This window comes from Gastrolobium bilobum, unplaced genomic scaffold (assembly GCF_033153095.1).
Source record: "Gastrolobium bilobum isolate Gb01-03AN ecotype WA unplaced genomic scaffold, APGP_CSIRO_Gbil_v1 utg38240, whole genome shotgun sequence".
Classification (NCBI taxonomy): domain Eukaryota; kingdom Viridiplantae; phylum Streptophyta; class Magnoliopsida; order Fabales; family Fabaceae; genus Gastrolobium; species Gastrolobium bilobum.
The window spans coordinates 120,794-130,998 of record NW_026896106.1 but is presented as its reverse complement, the minus strand read 5'-3'; the positions used below and the strand labels follow the sequence as shown (position 1 = coordinate 130,998).

Sequence of the window (10,205 nt, the reverse complement as noted above, 5' to 3'; positions counted from 1 at the left end):
AAATTAACTAATTCATAAGTATTTTCTAAAGAAGGACATGATTTTGAGTTCTCCATTATATCAAGGTATACAACGAATGGAAGCTGAACCCTCTATAACATCATAATTAATTTTTTTAAAAGTTATACTTATTTTAATTTTTTTATTATTTAAAATTAAAATAAATATTTTAAACTTCATTAATAATTTAGATAATTATTTTAAAGTAACTATTATTGGACGAACAGTTTTACTCCTACTGAATTCAATCTCATTTTTTAAAAGACAAATTTTTCTAGATAGAGTTTTTTCATTTTTTTTAAATTAAATAAATTTTGGTTACAGTTCCTTTTTTAGTTTAAAGGTGGAACGGATCCTAAAACGATTGGGCGAAAGCAAATAATATTTGATAGATTTTCAGGGAGTGTTTGGTAGTGATAATCTTATTTACCCATATTTCGTATAAGGTTTTTGAATTTTTTTTCGAGAATCTGATTTTATTGATATTTTGTTTTGTGTATAATTTTTTTTCAAAATATCATTGGTATTTTTGGAATATCAGGTGTTGCAAAATTTTCACTTTTTTGGGATAAAATACCGATAATATTTTGCCTATCAAACAATTTTCTGCAAAAGTAATTTTCTCATCATATTCCTAAAAATCATAATATCTGGATAAAAAAAATTTATATTCAACCAAATAACCCCTTAGAAAAAAATATTTGAGAAATATAAATATAATATTGTAAGATGCAATATAGGTATGTTGTAGTCTCAAAAAATCATGGGGCTCACTTCAATTTTTTTTCTCTCTCCTGAACAAAGTGGACCCCACGTTTTTTTAAGTCTGCAAGATGACCTATGTTGCATTCAAAAATATTATGCTCATTTGTTTTTTGGAGGTTACAAGGAATTGAACACAACACCCTACACTACACACACTCTTAACACACACACCTCACACCACTAGGCTATCCCTAGTGGTTTTCTTTTCTTGGCGCATTCCGCGCCGGGGATTGTGTTTAGCTGAATATTATGCTCATTTTTTCTCAAAATATATATCAAGAAATAATAAAGTCCTTTTTATAAAAAATAAGAAGGTATAACTTTGTACATAACTTCTATTATTTTAATTGAAACCACTGTGTTGTGGGATATATTTATTGATTTTTTATATTATCTTTTTTTTTTTTCAAAATACTCTTTTTTTTCTCTCTACTCCTAACTCTTTGAAGAAGAAAAAATATAAAAGATCAACAAAAATATATAAAAAAAGAGTCATTTTATTTAAAATAATGTAAAATTATGTGCTTTAAAATAAAAAATATTTTTCCCAGTTATAATAACCTTAAAAGCAACACCAAATTTCTCATTACAGCATTGTATTTTTTTTTTTTTTTTGTTAAGCAGTAGTGTGGGAGTTCAATCTAGATCATCACGTCATTAGTGAATTTATCTCAGGTTTATCTATTTTCATGTAACATAAGAGGATGAATTTGGGCTTAGCCCCTCTTTATTTAAAAAAAAAGAAGAAGATAAATTTAATGTGATAGATATGTAATAGTGGAGCTCATAACCTAAAAAAAAAAAATTACACAATCATAAAAGTATGTATAGAAGAAAAAACTAATTTCATCACGTAACTTTGAGAATAATTTTTCCCTGTATCTTAACCCAAATCTTATCCTATTAAGTTGACGGATCCCAACAATATTAGCCTCTTGATTTCTTACGTTAACCCGAGAAATTTGGGGGTTGTGGCTTCTGACAGTGGAAAGTAGAAAATTTGTCTCGCTCGGTGTTTAAAATCCACTTGTAGTTGTAGCTGCTTTATCTTTATCTATGGTATGTGAAGGAGAAATAGAAATTAGAATGGTGATGTGATGGAAGGAGGCTGCAAGGTATGCGTCACAGGAGCCACTGGTTTCATTGGTTCCTACCTCGTCAAGAAGCTCTTGGCCAAGGGCTACACCGTCCATGCAACTATCAGAGACTTGAGTACTCTTTCTCTCTCTCTCTTTGCAAATATATATGTATTGTCTTGTGAATTTGAACTAAGGGGACTGTTAGTCTTTCAAGACTGTTGTTGATGTTCTATTTTTTAGGAGTTAATTAGTTGTTTTTTAAATTGATTAGTCTTTTGTTTAGGAGTTTGTTTACTGCATTTTACTGTTATTGCTTTGTTAGTTTGTTGCTGATTTTGTGGACCAACAAAATCAGCTGGTTAGTAGCAACCGCATGAACTCAGTTTTGTATTTAAAAACAAGTTCATTAGTCAGAATAAAATAAGCTGTTGCACAATATTGTTTCTGATGTTTGTTTTTCTCATAAAAGATCAACATTGGTATCAAGAGCCTTCTTGATCTTAAAGGGCTGTGAGTGACTTGAGAAATTAATGGAGGGAGGATCGAGTGGTTTTTCAGCAATGGCTCCACCAATATTCGATGGAGAAAATTATCAAGCATGGGCAGTGAGAATGCAAGCCTATCTAGAGGGTTGCGATTTTTGGGAAGCTGTAGAACAAGATTATGAAGTTGCTCCCCTTCCTGATAATCCAACCATCAATCAGATCAAGTTTCATAAGGAGAGGGTAACAAGAAAAGCAAAGGCAAAGTCTTGTTTATATGCTGCTGTCTCACATGCCATTTTCAGCAGAATTATGGCTTGTGAATCAGCTCAAGCTATTTGGGACTTCCTCAAAGATGAGTATAAAGGAGATGAGAGGATTAGAAGCATGAAGGGGCTGAATCTAATCACACAATTTGAGAGATTGCAGACGAAGGAGTCTGAAACAATTAAGGAGTATTCTGATAAGTTGGTAAATATTGCAAATCAAGCAAGAGCTCTAGGCACTGACCTCTCTGATAATAGGCTAGTGCAAAAGGTTCTTGTCTCCTTGCCCGAAAGGTTTGAAGCAACCATTGCATCTTTGGAGAATACCAAGGATTTGTCTCAAATCAAGTTGGCAGAATTGCTAAGTGCTCTGCAGGCACAAGAGAAGAGAAGGTTAATGAGGCTTGAAGGAAGTACAGAAGGAGCTTTGCAGGCTAAAGAACAGCATGATGTAAGATGGAAGAAAGGAGATGACAGTAGTGGTTCAGAAGCTGCTGCAGGAGAGAACAATGCAATCAACTCTAAGAACAATTGGGGCGGGCATTCCTCATGTAAGCATTGTGGAAAGCAGAATCACCCACACTTCAGATGTTGGTAGAGGCCAGATGTGAAGTGCAGAAAGTGTCATAGTCTTGGACACATTGAAAGGTTCTGCAAAGAAAAGGGAGATCAGCAGCAAGGTGAGGCACATGTTGCAGACCAGCATGAGGCAGATCAATTATTTGCTGCCTCTTGTTTCTCCTCTAGTGCTCCATGTGATAGTTGGCTTGTTGATAGTGGTTGCACAAACCACATGACAAGTGATGAAAAGCTATTTAGAGACCTTGACAAGTCATTGCAGTCAAGAGTGAGAATTGGAAATGGAGAGTATCTAGAAGTGAAAGGTAAAGGGACTGTAGCAATAGAGAGCTATGCTGGAACTAAGCTGGTTTCTGGTGTGATGTACGTGCCTGATATTGATCAGAATTTGCTGAGTGTGGGGCAGTTGGTAGAAAAGGGATTTAAAGTGATATTTGAAGAAGTGAAGTGTTTGGTCTTTGACTCAAATGGTCAGGAGCTCTTCAGAATAAAGATGCAACAAAAGAGTTTTTCTCTAAATTCCCTTGAGAAGGGAGCAAGCGACATTCAAGTGTCAGGCTAGTGATTCAGAAATATGGCACAAAAGGTTGGGGCATTTTCATTACAAAGGCTTACTATTAATGCAGAAGAATGAAATGGCAACTGGGTTACCAATCCTGGAGGAGCAGATCACAAGGTGCAAAGCTTGTTTTTTGGGCAAACAGACAAGACTTCCTTTCAAAGAATCCACCTGGAGAGCTACAAAGAAGCTACAACTAATTCATACAGATCTTTGTGGTCCTCACGTGACTCCTTCACTAAATGGCAGCAGGTATTTTCTTATCTTCAACATGGAGGAGTGCAAGAGTGTAAGTACTCCAATGGGTCAAAAGGAAAAGTTTCAAAAGAAAGATGAATCGGAATCTGCAGATGAAAGAGTTTATAGGAGTTTAATTGGCTGCCTTATGTATCTCACTGCAACTAGGCCAGACATTATGTTTACCGTAAGTGTCTTGTCTAGGTTTCTTAATTGTCCAAGTGAACTGCATATGGTAGCTGCAAAAAGGGTGTTAAGGTACTTGAAAGGTACTCTTTCATATGGAATCAAATTCTGCAGAATTCAGAAGTTTAAGTTGCAAGGGTATTCTGACAGTGACTGGGTTGGATCAGTGGATGATATGAAAAGTACTTTGGGTTATTGTTTTACATTTGGGTCAGCTTGTTTTTCTTGGTGTTCAAAGAAGCAGGAAATAGTGGCCCAATCAACTGCAGAAGCTGAGTTCATTGCAGCTACTGCAGCTGTAAACCAAGCATTATGGTTGAAGAAGCTGATGGATGACCTGCATTTGGAGCAAAAAGAAGGCATAGAAGTATTTGTGGATAATCAAGTTGCTCTAGCTATTTCACAGAATTCAGTATTTCATGGAAGAACAAAGCATTTTAAGATCAAGTATTATTTTTTGAGAGAAGTGCAGAAGACTGGAGAAGTGAAGCTAATGTACCTGCAGTTCAGAAAACCAAATTGCAGATATATTCACCAAGTCATTTCATGTTAGTCGATTTGAATTTCTCAGGGAGAAGCTAGGAGTGTGCAACACTTGATCCAGGAGGAGAATGTTGGTGTTTCAAGGCTGCTGTTGATGTCCTATTTTTTAGGAGTTAATTAGTTGTTTTTTAAATTGATTAGTCTTTTGTTTAGGAGTTTGTTTACTGCATTTTACTGTTATTGCTTTGTTAGTTTGTTGCTGATTTTGTGGACCAACAAAATCAGCTGGTTAGTAGCAACCGCATGAGCTCAGTTTTGTATTTAAAATCAAGTTCATTAGTCAGAACAAAATAAGCTGTTGCACAATATTGTTTCTGATGTTTGTTTTTCTCATAAAAGATCAACAGGGACATTTGGTACACGAGATTTTGAGGGATTTTCAGAAAACTGAATTTTTTTAAATTTTTAGATATTAGCGTAAACTAAATGCAAAAATCATATTTTTAAAAATCAAGATTACCGGACAAATAAAAATTTCTCCTATAGTTTACGTCCCTCGAAGGTTTTCAATTACAGAGAATGAGTCCAAGGTTGGCCTTTTGAAGAAGAGCTTTCCACATTCCGAAGGGAAATTGGTGTTGTTTGAAGCAGATATTTATGACCCATCTGACTTTGAGCCTGCAATTGAGGGCTGTGAGTTTGTCTTTCATGTTGCTACTCCCTTCAGCCATGAAACCGGTTCTCAGGTTTACCTATTAATTATAACAATCTGTTTAAAACTTGGTCCACATATAATGGAATTCATAGGTTAATTTTCATTTTAACATGTGTGACGAATCATATCATATGCTTTAGCAGTACAAGGATATGACTGAAGCAGCACTTGCTGGGACAAAAAGCATTGCCATGTCTTGTGTAAGAGCAGGAACAGTGAAACGTCTTCTCTACACGGCGTCTGTTTTTTCTGCTTCTCCACTGAAAGATGATGGAAGTGGTTTCAAGGAAGTAATGGACGAAACTTGTTGGACCCCGCCTATCGATTCAGTGGCATATTTATATCCTGATGATTTTTTAAAGGTTAGTTCCCAAGTTTTGATTTTTGAATTTGTTGCCTGTGGATAACAATTAGACTTCACTTATAACCTTATTGAATAGGCCTAAACCTTCACAATCTCCTTACAAGTTTGATGAAAAATGAGATAACACAGAGTTTGAAAGATTATTGTTAATTTTATTTTGGGGATAGGTTAGGTTCAAAGCCACCCCACTTTGACAGCAATTTTCAATCTAAATTTAGATTGAAATGTCCAAATGTTTGATTTTATTGAAATGGTATTGTTTTTGAAGGATTATACTTATTCAAAGACGATGTCAGAGAAACATTTGTTGAGCTACGGAAACAATGAAAATGGTGGTGGATTGGAGGTGGTAACCCTCCCTTGTGGGCTTGTGGGAGGGGACACCCTTCAATCTTTCACACCTGGTAGCGTGGTTGTTTGTATCTCACAGATCACAGAAAATACAAAGGCGTACAGAACACTGAAGTTCATACAGGAATTACTGGGGAAAATTCCTCTTGTACACGTTGATGACGTCTGTGATGCTCATATTTTCTGCATGGAAAATACCTCGATCAATGGAAGATTCTTGTGCGCAAGTTCTTATATTTCATTAGAAGAGATTGCTAATCATTATGTTCTTCATCATCCAGAATTCAATGTGAAGCAAGAGTAAGTGGCTGTTCTTTGTTATTTGCAAGATTTATTGGCCAAGTTTCAGGTTTGATCTAGATGACGTCTTAAAGACTTCCCCTTCTTAAGTCTTTTTTGTTAGCTTGTTTATTTTTGAAAGGAGGAATAACACAAAGGACTAAATGGTAGATTTTTTTGTGAAAAGATTTATTAAGTATTAATTCAAATATACCCCATGCATTCTTATAGAACAAAGCACATCTTCCGATTGAAATCATTTTTTAATATGATTACATAGTCTCATATCACACATTAGTTTTTTCTTCCTATAAGTTGTTAACAGTTTTCATCTCAAATTACGTTTCAGATACTTAGATGGGCCGACGAAGGATATCAAGTGGGCCTCAACAAAGCTGTGTGACAAAGGATTTGTGTACAAATACGACGCCAAGATGATATTGGATGACTGTATCAAATGTGCAAGAAGGATGGGTGATCTCTAGTCCCCATCTACACCTTTACTGTGTATGCTTGTAATATAATATACACCACCCATCTAACTCATTTCTTTTTGTTCCTTATCATATTTTGATAAGAAAGGTCTAAGACTCAGTTTGATGGGGTTGGGCTATGATGAACTGATGGATCACTTGGACATTACCTCTGGACCAGAGAAAGAGACAGATATTTTTTTTTTTTTTATATTATCCATCAATTTAATCGATTACTCAATCAGAGAGATTTGAGCCAGATATAAAATTTTTCTTACTAAGTTTTAACACAGCAGAACTCAAACTTAAGATGATTGGTTAAGCTGATATAACTCCTTACGAGTTGATTCACGTGCATGGTGGTAGACACACAGATATTTTGCTACGTGATCTAAAGGGGCACCGCATTAATTGATTCATTGCACAAAATTCTATCCCTGCTTGAGCCAATACAAGACATGAATCAATTACTAGTGAGAAAATGCAGAAATAGACTACAACTAGAAATTATTTACGCATTACATACTGGAAAACTCTCCAAACTAGCTTGACAGGGAGGTTTCATTATCTTGATTTTTGAACATGACTTATGAATCTGATTACCCTTCCTTCAGGATCTACTAACTCACCAGTTAATCCGGTCACCGACTATGCTGTTCTTACTCTCTCTCCTAACTATCTAGGTGGCAGTGGGAAATTTTATGATAAGAAATATTCAGGGGTGTTAATAGGGAAATCGGTGTCGAAATCCCCTTTATGAAGCAAGATATCCAAATCCAGGATTGGAGAATTGGTGACTGAAGTTGAGGCTGAAACTATCTCAGTAATATCAGATTCTGAGGTTTGTACGTTTTGGTCAAGTCCAGTGCTCCCTAAGTGGTATGCTGACAAACATAGAAGGTTTGATTCTGAAGTTGCTGGTGATATGAATGAAGGATAAAAGCTTTCCATTACATGTTTTTCGATCATTGTCTCGAATAATATGGTGTCCTCGTTTTCTGATGGAGAAGGAAAGCAAAACCATGGGAAGATATCCTCCTTGGTTTCCAAGTCTTCTGTCTTAACTTCAAGCTCAGCTTCATGCTTGAAAATTGCTTCTGGGGTTTGCTCTATTTTCGCCTGTTGCATAGTATTCTCCCCCAAACTCATCTTTATTTTTGATGGAGATGCCTTGATTAAATGCTTAGCTTGTGTGCATGTATGTCTTCCTCTGTAGGTCACCTCAATTATTGTTGGGTCTTCATCTGACCGTTGAACTTGCTTTGTTGCTAGGCACCCTTGTACATTTCTACGTGTGCATCTGTAATATCCTCTGCAATGCAAACCACTAGTTATCAATTTTTTCAGAAAACCAGAAAACGGCTTTTATTTTCTCAATATAAAATTACGTAGGCAAACTTAATATAGTGTGAGAATAGCAAATTGAAATATTAATAGAAACCCCTTTTGTTTTATGCTGTGATAGGGAAGTTGAACAAGAAACCTACATTCTTTTGTGATCGTTTTAGTTGTTGTAATTTGTAAAGGCTATACAGTATAGTGTATGTCCAAAAAATAAAAAAAAGAAAAGAAAAAGAAAAAGGGATATTAATGATATCAATGATACTCGGGAGCCCAAAATTTTTACAAGAAATCTTTTACTAACGAGTCAAATGACAAATTATAATAAGTGGACGATACCATATTTTAATCTAAAATCTCAAGACTCAAGTTATATAGGTATTTTTTATACTTATATGATATACACTTGCAACATTTTTAATCCATGTGATTTTTATCATTATTGTCACTTGATTATTTCCAACAATTAATGCCCTATTCTTATCTCATCACTCATTCTGTAATTATAAATTCGACTGAATGCTATTGCACTTAATGCTGAAAGGGGTACATGAGCTGTCAAACTCGAAGGACCAAAATGACACTTTAAAACAAGTTCTTCCACTAGATAAGATTGTCAGGTCTCTAAATTGTACGGATGCATCCCTTCTTGCCAACTCACATAACCTCAGATTTATGTGACTCAGTGCATTTATCAGAAAGCAGTAATTTGTGCTGAAACTGAATCTAGCTGACATGGTCCATTGGATAAGTTTACAAGTCATTTTAAAAGCGCTCTGGCTAGAAAGATTGAAACAAGGAAAGAAAACTCAGCAGGCATGCATATTTTATTCCCCCCATTAGGGGTCATCTGCTAATTGACCAATGGTTTTTCAGTTAACAGGGTACCTAAGGCCTCTTGCACCAACTAAAAGATGTTCTCATGCATGCTCCTATATCAAATAAGCTAGAGTGGTGAACCTTTCTGTCATATTGAAATGCCAATTATACAAACTTTTCCTATGAAAGAAAAATGCTAATTATACTTGTTAAATTCATATAAACAAGTTAAATGAGAAAAAAAAGCTTCAAACCTTGGAAACTTTGCTCCAAGAATATCCTTCTGACCATATTTTCTCCAGCTATATCCATCATCAAAAGACCCCTCAAGTCCTGATCTTGAGCCAATCTTCACTTGCTCTGACCATACGGGCATGGTCTTTCTGCATCCCACAAATTCAAAGAGTCCCAGATTGAAATCAGCTCACGAACCATAATAATTCACACGAGTCACAAAGAAACATGGTAACTTTCAAAATACCTTTTCTTGTAGACAGCTTTGTGCTTAGATTCATGGTCCATGACCTCACTTCTGGGGCTCTCATTCGTAAAAGAACAATGGGAATCCATCATGCTGCCCCTGGTGGTCTTAATCTCTCCCATATTAGACCCCAAGTACAGCATGGTGAGTGCATTCTCATAGGACGAAATTATTTTCTCAATCAAGAATTCATTGGTTTCAAGGGATGAAGGAGAAGAAGAGAATAGATGGTTAAAGAGCTGCTTAGATAGCTCCTTTCCTTGGATTAGTTCATTGATCAGATTAATTTGTTCCCTCTTTGTGGTCTCTTCCATTTTGTGAAAGATGAACTAATAGTAACAAGAATGGAATTACTCTTCCACTTTTTTGTTGCAAACGAGGTCTTGAATTGAGTATATGTTATAAGGCACGAATGGGAGAGTGAAACTTAGTGTGAAATAGACAAGAGGCCTTGCGTGAGGAAAGTGATACGAAGAAGGATATCATATAAATAAGGGTGGGAATATGAAGATTTGACTGGCCAAACTGAGTGAGTTTTTCTACAATGTGGGCCATAACATAATTGTGATCCATGACCATCATGAGGTTTGAAACTTGAGACTCAAGAGTGAGAGTGATTCATTCATTTGCTGACCATTTCCAACGCCCCAACCCCTTGGTTGGGTTGGGACAAGAAAAATGAAAGAGAGACACACGCGTTGTTGTCCTCCAACAATTGAATGGACTCAGCAACGACGCGGAAGGAT

General features: G+C 35.8%; 2 protein-coding genes across 3 annotated transcripts; one reads left to right on the top strand and one right to left on the bottom strand.

The window, feature by feature from the left end:
- Window positions 1–1,630: 1,630 nt before the first annotated feature.
- On the top strand, window positions 1,631–7,071 carry LOC133297828 (NADPH HC-toxin reductase 1-like). 2 transcript variants are annotated; one of them, XM_061497038.1, is made up of 5 exons: window positions 1,631–1,977; window positions 5,213–5,382; window positions 5,495–5,713; window positions 5,984–6,366; window positions 6,695–7,071. In XM_061497038.1, the coding sequence occupies exons 1-5, from the start codon at window positions 1,863–1,865 to the stop codon at window positions 6,828–6,830; spliced, it is 1,023 nt and encodes a 340-aa protein (XP_061353022.1). In that variant the 5' UTR covers window positions 1,631–1,862; the 3' UTR covers window positions 6,831–7,071. The 2 variants fall into 2 exon arrangements, with proteins under 2 accessions (XP_061353022.1, XP_061353021.1); XM_061497037.1 differs by having other exon boundaries at window positions 5,492–5,713.
- Window positions 7,072–7,210: 139 nt separating this feature from the next.
- On the bottom strand, window positions 7,211–9,900 carry LOC133297827 (probable WRKY transcription factor 53). Its single transcript, XM_061497036.1, has 3 exons — window positions 9,460–9,900; window positions 9,233–9,361; window positions 7,211–8,130 (listed from the first exon to the last, which is right to left on the bottom strand). The coding sequence occupies exons 1-3, from the start codon at window positions 9,771–9,773 to the stop codon at window positions 7,518–7,520; spliced, it is 1,056 nt and encodes a 351-aa protein (XP_061353020.1). The 5' UTR covers window positions 9,774–9,900; the 3' UTR covers window positions 7,211–7,517.
- Window positions 9,901–10,205: the final 305 nt, after the last annotated feature.

Coding starts and splice junctions, on each gene's coding strand:
- LOC133297828 (XM_061497037.1), top strand. CDS start 1,863: ATGGAAGGAGGCTGCAAGGTATGCGTCACAGGAGCCACTGGTTTCATT. Junction 5,383..5,491: donor GCCATGAAACCGGTTCTCAG/GTTTACCTATTA, acceptor CATATGCTTTAG/CAGTACAAGGATATGACTGA. Junction 5,714..5,983: donor ATCCTGATGATTTTTTAAAG/GTTAGTTCCCAA, acceptor TTGTTTTTGAAG/GATTATACTTATTCAAAGAC.
- LOC133297827 (XM_061497036.1), bottom strand. CDS start 9,773: ATGGAAGAGACCACAAAGAGGGAACAAATTAATCTGATCAATGAACTA. Junction 9,362..9,459: donor AAAGCTGTCTACAAGAAAAG/GTATTTTGAAAG, acceptor TGTGGGATGCAG/AAAGACCATGCCCGTATGGT. Junction 8,131..9,232: donor CTTGGAGCAAAGTTTCCAAG/GTTTGAAGCTTT, acceptor TTTGCATTGCAG/AGGATATTACAGATGCACAC.